Genomic DNA, 13,282 nt, shown 5'->3' with positions numbered 1-13,282 from the left:
GAGCCCAGCCTAAGAATTTGGCCTGCCTGTGGCTTGCTCTAGGTCTGGTCTGCTGGTGGGGAAGCCACAGATGTGACACTCAGTTACGTTACGGTTACACTCCACGATGTCCGACCGTGCAAGCAAGCTCCCCCCTCCCCAGCACCATTAGCGCAGCGCCCACCCCACGGGGCTGACTACTCCTCACCCTTACCCCCAGAGGCCCCGTGCTCGTTCGAATGACTTGGTTATAAGCATTTTCAAAGTGCAAAGGAGGTTAAAAGTCATGGCTGTTAGCTCTAGCAGGGAGGCATGAAGGGACTGGCTCTGGGCCTTTGGTGCAGGCTCATGCAATCATCCAGGTTAGGCACGGAGGCACGTTCCCAGGTTAGCAATGTGCAAAATCTGCTGCTAGCATCTTTGGCACCTGATGTGAAGTGAATTCATGGTCTAAAAAGATGCTCTCCAAACCCAGAGGGTCTGCACGAAATGACCCAGGAAGCCCTGGAGTGACATTTACAGGAAAGAGGGACAGCCACCATCACCAGTGCCTGCTGTCCGAGGGTCTGACCTGGGCATGGCTGTAACTGGGCTTGAAGGGGCTGGGGGGGGAATTCCAGGGCACATGAGACACCCAGGGCCATGGTCACGGCTGGGAGAGAAAGTGAAGGCAAGGTGAACATGCAACAAGGAATGGCATGGAGACGGGTAAACTCTGCCCAGAGGTCCACGTGCTGCCTGGGAGGGCTTGGACCAAGGCGACCAGGGTGCTGCAGTCCGGAAGTGTCAACACAGCTACTCATCACAGAGACTCTGGGTCACTGAGAGCTGAAAGGCCCTTGGGGTTAAGTTCTAAGTCTACACGGGCAAGGAGGCTGAGGTTGCAGGGAGGGGCACCGGCTTCTACTGGTCAATGGCAGGACCCTGACTGGAATGCTGCGTCCTCAGCCTTGACTGAGAGCTCAGGCCCTCCATTCCGTCGCCCGCTTTGCATTTCCCCAGCGCTCCTTCCTCAACCACCTCTCCCTACCAGTATGTCAGCAAGATGGGGCAGGAGTGTGTAGTTTTGCAGCTCAGAACTTGGAACAGGGATGCTGGGGTGCTGGCCCGCCCTGTCCTGGTGCCCTCCTGCCTGGTGAGACACCAGGGCAGTGCCCGCTGCTTGCGGGCCAGCACGTAGGCACAGAGCTCTCCGGTGGAGGGGCGTGGGTTTGGATCTCAGCTCACAACTCGGGCTGCTGCCCTTCTCGTCAGCCTCCCTATTAAGCTGCAGGGGGAGTCCGCTCATGGCTGGGCAACCCCACTTTCCCTTGACACTTCGGCCTGGGCAGAAAATAAGAAGTGGGGCCACTAGGCTAGCGCTAATAGGGCCCAGGTTGCCCTGCAGCTGTGGGACACACAAGGTCATGGACAGGGAACCAATTTTAGCTCTGCCACGGACAGTGATAAGGAGGCACTGGGCTGGCTGTTACTCATTTTCTTCATTTGGCACAATGGGCCTAACACCACCATTATGAAAGCAAATAACATCAACAAATACATGACGTTTATAATAAACACATAATTAGGTACTCTGAGAGCCAACAAGAAAGACAATCAGGGTGATTTCATTAACAAACAAAAAACCCCCTTAGATACAGAGGTTTCAGGCACGTTCTGCAAAATGTCATGCTAGGGTGAAAAACGAAGTGGACCCACGACGCGGAACCCTGACGCCGCGGCAGAGGAGCGGAGGCATGGCGCTGGGGAGAGTCTGCCCCCCGCTCAGCCAGGTTTTGCACATTCCTAGCCTGCCTGGGTCTGTCCCACTGAAGCCCCAGTGAACGAGGGCTGCAGCAGCCCATCAGCCCTACCTGCAGCACGTAGCCCTCCCGGGCGCTCTGTTCCCGGCCCAGAGCCACCCTCAGCTGGTCCTGGAGGAGCCGGTTCTGCTCCAAAAGGTCCGAGGCCTCTTTCTGGCTCTGCTCCAACTGTGAACAAGAAGACACACATTTTTAAGCAAAGGGAGAGCAATGAATAGAAGCAGCGCAGCACAGGCCACAGTGGTGTTTCTTCCCCCCACCCTTTTTGTTGTTGTTTATTTTTGAGAGAGACAGAGAGATGGGCAGAGAAAGAGGGAGACACAGATTCTGAAGCAGGCTCCAGGTTCTGTGCTGACAGCACTGAGCCCGACGCAGGGCTCCACCCCTCAAACCATGAGATCATGAACTGAGCCGAAGTCAGATGCTTAACTGACTGAGCCATCTGGGCGCCCCCACGGTGGCATTTCTGACTCTAGCTGGGCTGGAGCACACTGGGACTCCCTGGCTGGCCTTCCACATGGCCACGGTTCAGTGCACATGCTGATCTGGTCTTTACCTGCAGCACCTGGAACCAGCTTAAGCCATAGATAACAGCAGGAGGCTTTCCCCTGGGCACCCACGATTCCCATATCCCCATAAGGATGTGATGCGCAGACTCCACCGGCAAACAAGGGCTTTGTGTCTATCATCAGAAGACCATCCTGGGTGCCTGGGTGGTTCAGTCAGCTGAACGTCCTGACACTAGCTCAGATCACGATTTCATGGTTTTTGAGTTTGAGCCTCGAGTCAGACTTGCTGCTGTCAGCGCAGAGCCTGCTTTGGATCTTCTGTCCCACCCTCTCTCTGCCCCTCCCCACCACCCCCTTCTCAAAAATAAATAAAGAAGAAGAAGAGGAAGAAGAAGGCCACCCTGCTGGGCCCTTCCAATTTCCTCAGTGTGGTCAAATAGGCCATGGCTGCCCTGGGGCAGCCCTCACTCCAGGTTTCCACCGAAATAACTCCTTTTGGCCAGTTTTATATAATGGATTCCAAACAAAATCCTGTTTGCAGAAAGGGCTCCTAAAGGGTTCCACAAGTTGTACAAAGTGAGCAAGCTACGTCACACTCTCCTTGCTTTCAATGGCTTTGAATTCAGTCATTCCTCCATCCACATGTTCCCCGAACACTCCCGAACCTCCTGGATGCCGGGTTGTGTGGGCATGCCCATCCCCCCTCTCCCCCCCACCCTGGGAGCGGCTGTGGTGTGCAAGATCTGTGTGTGCAGTCGACGAGCCGGATGCCGCCAGGCTGTGCTGTGGGAGGTATAGAGTCCTGGTTACCCGACTCTGCTGTCCACAATAGATTCACGGTCCAACGTGTCGCCTGCAGGCTAGAAGGCCCATTTTGACAGTTTATAGCAAAGGAGTTTGAAATTTTTTATTGCATCTTGACTTTGTTATTACATTAATGTGTGTAGAAAATGGAAAAAAATTTAAAGTACTGATGTTAGTGATGAAGGTCAGCCTTGTGAACTTAACAAGAAAAAGATAAGAAGTGAAGGCAGGCCAAAGTGACAACTCTTCCACTTCAGGTAGCTACTTACGTAAAAGAACACATTTAAAACCTACTGATGAGTGTTCCTAAAAGACAAGCCAATGTTCTACCTTCCTGTCCAGGAAACTCCATGTTCACACTTAGAAATCCACTACAGAGTTCCCCAGATTGGATTCCTGGATACACCTTCATGTACCAGTACACCGTTACAAATGCAGGGACCAGCTCATCTCTGCATCCCAGGGGGTCGCCTTCATGGCGGCGACAGGGCAGCAACCCTGTCACCTGGGGCCTCTGTATCACATCTCAAATGTATCTGACTATCTAGAATTCAGCCTCCGCCTCCTGCTACCGCCCCACTCCCCCCTCAGTTCCCAGCAACGGTTACCAGGCTGCTGTGAAAGCCTCAGGGCTCACCTTGTCTCTGCCTCCAGCTCTGGCCCCTTCAAACCAGTGCCGCCTACCAAATGTGGAAGCCTGACTCTGCTCACACCCTTCTCCTGCCTCAAACAGGGTAGAAGGACCCACCTGGGCCCTGGGTCCCATTAGCCTAGTCTCTGCCTACCTCTGATGTGGTGTCCCCACCACATGGCTAATGCCTTTTCCTTCTGGAAAAGCCTGGCATCCCCTCCCTGCCACCTTGCACGATCTGGCACTCTCCTGGACCTCTCAGTGCCTGCAGTGTACTCTAAGAACCTGTCTGTCCATGTGCCTGTCTCCTCGAGTGGTCTGCAAGTCCCTAAGAGGAGGGACCAAATGTCCCTCAGTATTATGTGGCTGAACCACTCAGGCCACCACCAGCCACCACAGTGGGTGTTGGGGAAGGCTGCTGCAAAGAACCTGGCCACCTGTGTGCCCATTACCTCCTTCTCCAGCAGAGAGGTCAGCTCGTGAGTGGAGAGCCGGTCACTTCCATCCTCGGAGGAAGACAGATGCAGGGGGGCAATGGGCACCTGCTTTTCTTCCCGGAGAGGGGTGGTCTCCACCTGGTGCCATCGCTGCTCGATTTCTACATGGACATTCTGGGTCTTAAGGTCGGCGGTCACAGGCAGCCCCGGGCTCCGGTCGACTTCCATCCGCAGGGCCGTGTCGTCAGTGCCCGTCCCGTCCACGGTATCGAGCATCCCGAAGCGCTTGCGGCGTTCTTCCCGCCGCCGTGCACGCTCCCGCTCCAGCTCCCCAGCCTCAGCCTCGGGGTGGCTGTCGGAAGCCCCAGCGGCGCTGGCCCTCTCCTGGGCCAGGGCCTGCTGGATAGGGCGGAACTCGGCCCAGTCAAAGGTCTTAGAGCGGCCTTCCCGCCTCCGCTCGCGAGCCCGGCTCCTCTTCTGCTCGGGGTCTGGCTCTCCACGCTCCCCCTCTGGTTGCTCACTAGGCCTTGGGCAGGTCTCAAAGGAGGAGCCGCTCCGGTTCTTCCCCTCTGGCAACGAGCTGCGGGCGAGGGGCGGAGAGCCTGTCAGGTGCGCTCCAGGGGACAGCCACCCACCCAAGTGGGGTCCCCAGCTCTACCACGTTCTCCTTCTGTGCAGCCAGGGTCCCCCAAGAGAGGGGCGGAAAGAATACTTTGCCTTTACCCATGTCCCTTCCGTGGGACCTCGGAGGTCCTGTGATACAGGAGATGCTGCAGGGGAGCGTCATGATGGACACCCCATCAGCCTGTACTGGGCAGGGGTGACAGAATGAACAAGACCAACCACTTTTCTCAAAAGGCTCAAGGGTTTTTAAACAAGCAAGTAAACAAACCAAATAGTCTGTATTGTAGGAAAACCACTCCGGGGGCTGGTGTGACAGGTGGACCAGAGTGAAAGGCCTGAGACCACACTGTGGCCAAGTGAGAGAGATGGCCCAGGTGGCACCCACGTGCCCGCACCATGCAGTGGCCTACCCCGTGCAGGAAGGGAGCGGGGAGCAGGATTCAAGGGCATCTCTGCTTGCCGAGTAAGGAATCCATGCCCTTCTCTAACATGCCCCGAAGCAAAGATGTCTAGAGAGGATGCCACCTCAGCAGGGGTGAGGTGGAAACATCAGATGCAGCAGTTAGAGGCCCCCAGCTTGAACAGCATAGCCTCTGGTCCTGCCCAAGCTATTAGAACAGAGCTGAAAGCCACTCAGGGCCCTGAGGGCCAGCGAGGGCAGGGGTGGGGTGAGTGCTCCAGGGGGCACCTGTCTCTAAAGGGGGTCAGAGAGAAGGGGGCCTGGGAGTGAGGCAGCTCAGGGAAGGGAAATATGATCATCAGCAAGCCCTGGCCATCTGTCCCACGTGCTTCCGGGTGGTGGGGCCTGCAAGTTCCTGTCAGACCACACGTTCGTTTGAACAGAAGTTCTCCAGGAAGGACCTTCCAATGCCACTGAACGGAGAGCTGACCCAGGCTTAACAGCTGTGCAGGGTGTCATGCCTGCATGGAGAGCTGGGAGCCGCGGCACCATGAGAGGAAGCCCTTCGGCTCCCAGGGAGGACGCCCCTGTAACTCTCCGCCACATGTACAGGGGGACTACAGTGCACGGCTCAAGCCTGCGCCTCTGACGTTTCGATCTGTTTCTAGTACCTTCTTGAGACCTGGCCCCAAGTGCTGAAAGAAAGGCCAAATTTTTCTCACTGTAAAAGATGATGTAAAACAAGCACAAAGGCTGAAAACTGGGGGAGTGAGGAGCCTCTAAGTTTGAGATATGCTAATTCTCAAGTACATTCTAGTCAGGAAGACCACCACTAAGTCAACCTTCCCGCACAAATAAAAGCCTGGTCCCTGTGGGCCTGCAGTCCCTGCACAGAGCCAGTGTCTGACTGTGGCAGGGAACTGTGCTTCTCAGGAGAGGCGTGTGCACGCGTGTGTGCTCAAGTGTGTCACTTCACAGTCATTCTGAGGCCGGAGTCACAGGCCTGCCCTGTGACATCCCAAAGCTGACTTCTCCCAGCCAGGACCCCGATCCCCACATTGGGCCAGGCCCTGGTTGAGCTGTCAACGCCGGCTGGGACATGGAGGGCAGGGGACTGCTGGGGCCAGGACGGGACCTCGGGTCCTCTCGTGTCCACTCCTCAGGTCACTGTGGCAGCGGCCTTGCCAGAGAACCCTGACTTGCCTTCCTTGCTTTGCTATGGGGACATCCTCAAGGTGCTCAGGGTGCTGACCCTGTAAAGTTTAGGTCTCTGCTCCTGGCTGAGGGGGAGCCAGGGGGCGGCCAGAGGTGAGGACGAGAGTGCCCCCTTCATCTCTGCAGGCAGGGGGTGGCACCCCACTAACAAATAAGCCAGCTCTCCTAATAGGACACTTGAGAGCTTGTCTAGCCACCGATGCCTGGTCCTACTGACAGGAGCAACCAAATAGTCTGTTCGTTTAGTAAATGAAGGAACAAACAAACAGTGCCAATAAACACAAGAGAGAATGAGCTCCTCCTCCCTTCTGTTCAAAGAGGTGCAGTGTCACTAGGGAAGAGGCAAGGCCATGACAAAGACCTGGTGTGGCCACAGCTGCCCCAGGCCTCTGAGGGACACACGGCCCAGGGGCAGCCAACAACACAACAAAGACACTTGAAGAGTCGTTCAAACTGCATGTCCTGAGAAGTGGGAACAAGAGGGTCTCAGGACAGGAGGGGGCTCTGAAGTCTTCTGGTGAGAACAGCTGAGTTCTGGGCATCATGGAACCAGCCCCACAAACCAGAATCTTTCTTTTAAAACGCAAACAGGTATCTAACCCTCAGAGCAGAGGAGGAAGGCATATGGGAAATCATGAGGTACAAACCACAGAGACTTAATGTGAGGGAAGAACAAGTTTTCCAGCTCGGGCTCTAATGCTGAGTCTCAAGTAAGTTCTTCCTGGTTGTGCACAAATCCGACAGACACAGGAGTGAAGCAAAAAGACCAAGAGAAAGACACACTATGGTGGCCCGTGGATGTGGCTCCAGGGCTGCCCAGCGCCCAGGCCAGACAGGCACCTCCTGCTGAGTGCAGAGTCCAGATACCACCTGCACACCTATACTGGCCATGCGTCAAGGGGGAAAAGGTAACCCGAGGCAGAAAAACGAGGAAGCCGAAGGGAGACCTGCGGGGCCAGCCAGTGGCGGCACGAACGTGGGAAGGAGGCAGCTGTGCTACGACAGGTGTGAGCTCAGGTCCCAAAGGAGCCACAGATCCGGAAGGGAGCGAGGTGGTGGCCAGCTGGGAAGGTGGCTCCCTCGGGCACACAGGTCTTACCTCGTCACGTCCGGGGCAGAGGTTGGGTGGACATGCTTCATAATAGTCTGGATCCAATTCCGCCGGATTCCAGATGTCATAGCAGAGAGCGTGAATTCACCCTCCTTGGTCTACACAAAGATGAGCTATTATCAGTGACTGTCACCTCCCACCCCCCAAAGGACATCCAGCCAGATGGCTGTCCTAGGAGCACTGTGTGCACCCCCCTCCTTGAATAAGAGCTCGAAAGAGAAAGGAAAGAACAAATCTGCTTTCATGGTGGCCTCAGCCATCTCCATGTTTCCTGTGTGCCTACAACATCCCCGACACCCAGATGGGTCACCCTACTCTTCAAGGGGCTCACAGACCAGTGGGGAGAGAGCATGAGCCAACAACAAAGCCAGTGTGTGGGGAGCAGTGGGTGGGTAGGGGACCCCCCAGGCCGGGGACACGGCCCACCACCATGCACAGCAGGTGCACAGGTGACTGGGAGACGAGTGGCAGGCACGGGACTTAACAGGGGGTCTGGGCGCAATACGGGCCACAGTCAGGCTGAGAAGGGGCAGGGAGACCCGCTGGGCCGCCAGGGCAGTGGTCCATATAGAGAGAAGAGGGAGGTTTTGGGGAGGTAAAGGAGGTGGTGCGTAGTAGGACAGGACACAGGAGGGGAGAGAAACGGGCTGAAAGTGGCAGCAGGACCAGTGAGTGAAGAGTGGCCTCTAGGACACAATCCTTGTGTAACTGAGCCACCCTGCCAGGCACCACCCAAGAAGGGGAGGGGCAGGAAACGCAGGTGGCGTCTCGTGGAGCACACTTCCCTGCTTCTGCACCCCACGCTCCTTCTCCCAAGAGTGAGAAGGGAATGTTCGTTATGCTGCTCGGACTCACAAATGGATCTGTGAGACGCGCCAGCTACTCTGCGGATGGGAAGATGAAATCACCAGATGGCTTGGGGATGGGCACTGGCACGGCCGGGGGCCATGACACAAGAGACCACGAGCTGACCGAGCAAAAGCTGACCCAGGGAGAGCGGACCCAGCACACCGCAGAGCGTAGCCTGTTCCTGACCGCATCCTCTGGCTCAGGCTCCCACCTGGGTGCCCAGTCAGGCGGCCCACAGCCCATGCCCAGCTCATCTCTCCTTCATCCGTCTCCCCTCCACGTAAGCCAAAGGCGGGGTGCTGCTCAGAGCTCTCTGAAGCATGGGCCCCTCACGCTCCCGGGACCAGCTCTTGCACACCCCTGGGTCCTCTGCTTCCTCTTGCTCCAGGTGTAGGTGTTTCTGGAATCTGACCTCAGTGATCTGCACATTCTCTCCCATGAGCTCATCTCTCCCCTCCAGCAAGCTCTTTCTCAACCAGGTCCACACTCATGACTTCCCACCTAATGTTCTTGGGGAGTCGACCAGGGCCTCAACACACCACTGGCCAGAATTCCAGAGGCTCCCCTCCTGGGTGCCGCCTGACTTCTGCACAAAGATCACTATGCTTTGGGGTGCGAGGCCTCACACCTGCCCCCTTCTTCACCTGGCAGAGCCACGGCCCACATACCCTTCCACCACAGGCCCTCTCACCACTTTGTTCACCTCCTGCCTCTACCTTCCCAAGTACCCTGTGTGAACTGCTGGATGTGTCTTACTAAGGCACAACTGCCTTGTGCCTTGCGAAGTGTTCTAGAGCTTCCGCCAATCTCAGGGTAAGACAGATTCCTGACCTGGCACTCAGGGCTCCCATGTGCTACCCTCACCTGGCTTCTGCGCTCCGGTTCCCGGTGGGTGCCACCAGGTCTGGTGGCCAGGCAAGAACCCTGCACACTCAGCTCTCGGTTGGGTCTCTCAACACTCTAAAGCTCCCTAGTGGCCTGGGCCAAGCCCCTCCTGGAAGCCACCCTCCTGCACTGAAAGCAACCCTGCAACAGTGCGGCTGTGATACGCTCGGTGAGAGGTGCTGACTTAGTGAGCAAGCACTCCTCACCCCTGGGATGCCCACCCAGAGAAACCTGCTCTTTGAAATGGAGAGGTAGGGTTGGACGTGGGGGGCTCAGGATGGGCCAGGAAAGCCCAAATTCGTCCGCCACGGTCTCATTGCTGTCTGATACGTTGGGTCACCAAGCAGGTCTACCCCTCCTGCAGAGACGAGGGTGTAAAACCATCAGAGCAGGGCGGCACGGGCCACAAAGATCTGGCAGCTCATGTTCCGGCCTTGGTGTCAGGCCATCAGTGTGACCCCCGACCAGGACATGGTGTCCACACAGGTGCCCCGCATGGAGGGAATGCCAGGATCGGTAGCCCGGTGGGCTACTGCCTGGATTTCTCCTTATAATAAACTCTCTAGCCTTCGGGTCTGAACCTTGGTCTCCTCTGGGTTGGTAAATACGACTGGGCCCCAATGTGCCTGATCTACTCTAAGTCCAGAAATACAACTGAGTTTCCAGATGCAAAGATCTGAAGGCAAGAGCCTGTTGGGGAGCCTGGGTGGCTCAGTTGATTGAACACCCAACTTCGGCTCAGGTCATGATCTCACAGTTTGTGAGTTCAAGCCCCGCATCAGGCTCTGTGCTGAAAGCTCGGAGCCTGCCTCAGATTCTGTGTCTCCTTCCCTCTCTCTCTGCCCCTCCCCTGCTCACGCTCTGTCTCTTGCTCTCAAAAATAGATATTAAAAAAAAAAAAAAAACAAAAACTAAAGGCAAGAGCCTGTTAAGGGCAACACCACTGGAGCTCTAGTTCCCTGTGAGAAACCAGCCCCGGGTGGCATCTCTGTCTGGCTGCTCACCATCACCCTCTCCTAATGCTCTTGTGATGGAAGGATTAGCTCCGCCCAAAGAGAGGTCTGGCCTTTGCCCCAGCTCCTGGGAAGTAATCTATTCAAGGTGGGGGCTGGTCACTCCATAAAGACCAGCCATGAAGGGAGGAGGCTGGGTTCTGGGACACGTGAAATCAGCCGACGTCTGGGGAGAAGGCCAGAAATTGTGCTTGACCACATGGATAGTTAACTCAATCAACAACAATCATGAAGCTTCAGTAAAAACTCTGGACACTAACTGGGGTGAACTTCCTGGACGGGAAGCTCTGGGTAAAGCACACATCACCCAAAAGGGGAACATTCCCGAGGACTTGGAAGGTTTGTTTAGGGCCATCCCGGTACAATTCTCCAGGGGTCTTCCTCTGGATTATTCGGATTTGTATCCTTCTGTTAAAACAAAACTACAATTGTAAGTACAGTGTTCCTATGTTTTGTGAGTCTAATTCTTGAGCCTGAGGGTAGTCTGGGGTACCCCTTGATCTTGAAGTTGGTGTCAGAGGGCAGATGCACCAGTTGGAGATTGTGCCCTAATCTTTTTTTTTTTCTTTTTTTAAACATTTATTTATTTTTTGAAGAACAGAGATACAGAATGTGAGTGGGGGAAGGGGCCGGGAGACAGGGAGACATAGAATCTGAAGCAGCATCCAGGCTCTGAGCTGTCAGTACAGAGCCCGACGCAGGGCTCTAACCCACAGACTGTGAGATCATGACCTGAGCTGAAGTCAGACACTTAACCAACTGAGCCACCCAGGCACCCTGACTGTGCCCTAATCTTAAGCCTGGCTGCCTCTAGATAGCCTTCAAGCCACCAGTTTTAATGAAATGGCTAAGAACCATTTTATTTTTCCTATCAGATTTCTTTTTTGAGGGCAGATGTAATGCCTTTGCTTGCCTGAGTCCCTCACAAGATCGTGGGGGCACGAAAGAATTATGAATAGATGGATAAATGTCCAAATGAAATAACAAATCCATAAAAACCTAATATTCAAGGCTTAACTAACACTTCCATTTTTATTCCCCATATCCCACGGTCTTTCCCCAATGCCAACATTTAAAATAAAGAAAACAGAACTTTCATTAACAGAAAGCTTCTAAATGGTATTTAGAAGAAAGATGCTAATGTCTCCTGTTTTGTTCAGATCACAAGTTGGAGTTGGGGAGGTGCTAAGGACACTGGGAGGCACAGGTCAAGGAACTCCCGCTGAAGAAAAAGAATGCAGGCTGATCACGCCTGTGGGAGGTCAGGCTTATCCACAGGTGTCCCTGGACCAGGACATCAGGTTTTTGGAGAAATGTCCCAGCGGATCAAGCCCATGTCCCCCACCTCCACACCAAGACTGTCTCCAAGCTCCACCCAGGCTCACATGTATCTGAAAGCCGTAGTTTCTCTGGACTGGATACTCCGTGACATCATAACACGTGGACAAGTCAATTTCCCCGTCCAGGTCAGCAGCCTACAGAGAGACAGGAGAGGATCTTAGGAGATTTAGAAAGTAAAGGTGAACACCAAGGCAAGCGAATTTCCACGGCAGCTTGATTTTTAACTGGCATGTCCACTGACAAGTGAGGACACTGCATATCCTTGGCTACCTAGAAGCAGCAATGCTATTTCCCCATGCATCCTGCCAAAGATACCATCCCATCCATGCCAGGGCTTCTCAAACATCATGGTGGAACTCTTATACTCTTAACAACTGCAGACTCCAAAGGGTTTTCATTTATGTGGGTTTTATCTGTTGATGATATTTAACACAGTAGGAATAAACATGAAAAAAAGCAAACATTTATTTGCGCATCTAGGAACACAAACCATTTTAATTTTTATTAAAAAATATTTTTTAAAGTCAGCAAGAGATTTTTTGCAAATCTTTCTTTAAATGCTTGGCCTCCAAGGATAGCTGGATTCTCTCATCTGTTGCTGCATTCAACCTGTCTGATGTATCGTTTTGACTGAAGTATGGTTGACCCTTGAACAATATGGGCTGTGTGGGTCCGGTTATACATAGATTGTTTGCAAGGTGGCACAGTCCTGTAAATGTACTTTCTCTTCCTTAGGATTTTCCTAATAGCCTTTTCTTTTCTCTGGCTTATTCCATTGTAAGAATACAGTATATGATGCATGTAACATACAGATATATGTTAATCTGTTGGCAGGCTACTAGCAGTTAAGTTTTGGGGGAGTCAGAAGTTAGATGCACGTTTCCAACTGTGTGAGGGGTCAGCATCCCCAACCTCTGCATTGTTCAAGGGTCAACCGTATATGAAGACAGTCCAGCCTAACACAGATACGAACTGGAAAAGGAAGACGTATTTTAACAGTTGTTTCTTTTCTTCCCCCTTGGTTTTATTGAGGAACAACTGACAGCCATCACTGTATAACCTGAAGATGTGCAGCGTGATGGCTTGGTGTACGTATGTTGTGAAAAGCTGTGCTTTCTTAAAGGTAAACTGCAGAGTGGAACCTAAAATCCTGTCAAGGAACTTTCCGTACTGTTATATTAAAATCCATGGTTTTCCCCTGCCTTCTGAATGGATCTTTACTCGTGCATGATTTCCTAACTTTATGTATTGGTCATTTGGATGATATTAAGTTATGTGTATCTTCCAAGTTGACACATTTCATTATATACGATCAAAACATCTGTTAGTATTACCCCTACTCCATCAGGAGAGTCTGTCAGTAAAGGGAAGTTGTCAAGTTTGTGACAGTGAATACAAATTTTCCAAAGTTCCCATTTCGCTTGAAAGCTCAAATTCTATCAGTGGCGACAAAAAGGCAATTGTCTTCCTTGAAGGAATAGACTCCCTTGGTTCATTTTTAAGCCAGGGTCTGCCACACACCCAAGGTGACTGAGCAGTGTGTCTGTCCGTTGTTCCTTCGAGTGCAGACAGTCCTGCATGAGAAGCCCCAAGTTCGCCTGGCAGCATGGGTGGACAGGGTGCAGGCGCTTCCCCACAAGGCAGCCAAAGGGCCTCATGCTCACCGCCCACACTGAATCGCA

At 53.6% G+C, this 13,282-nt stretch overlaps 1 protein-coding gene across 3 annotated transcripts in view; it reads right to left on the bottom strand.

Moving 5' to 3' along the window:
• MPRIP (myosin phosphatase Rho interacting protein) overlaps positions 1-13,282 on the bottom strand; it is a 151,452-nt gene that overhangs the window by 26,379 nt on the left and 111,791 nt on the right. For all 3 annotated transcript variants that reach the window (XM_077746830.1, XM_077746829.1, XM_077746828.1), the window contains exons 12-15: positions 11,645-11,734; positions 7,501-7,610; positions 4,178-4,742; positions 1,833-1,949 (exon numbers count right to left, since the gene is read on the bottom strand). In XM_077746830.1, the coding sequence (XP_077602956.1) occupies positions 1,833-1,949; positions 4,178-4,742; positions 7,501-7,610; positions 11,645-11,734 (882 nt within the window). The remainder of the gene's footprint in view (positions 1-1,832; positions 1,950-4,177; positions 4,743-7,500; positions 7,611-11,644; positions 11,735-13,282) is intronic.

This window comes from Crocuta crocuta, unplaced genomic scaffold (assembly GCF_008692635.1).
Source record: "Crocuta crocuta isolate KB4526 unplaced genomic scaffold, BGI_CrCroc_1.0 scaffold139, whole genome shotgun sequence".
NCBI classification, from domain to species: Eukaryota; Metazoa; Chordata; class Mammalia; order Carnivora; family Hyaenidae; genus Crocuta; species Crocuta crocuta.
Note: the sequence above shows the minus strand (reverse complement) of the source record. Positions and strands in the feature narration are given on the sequence as shown.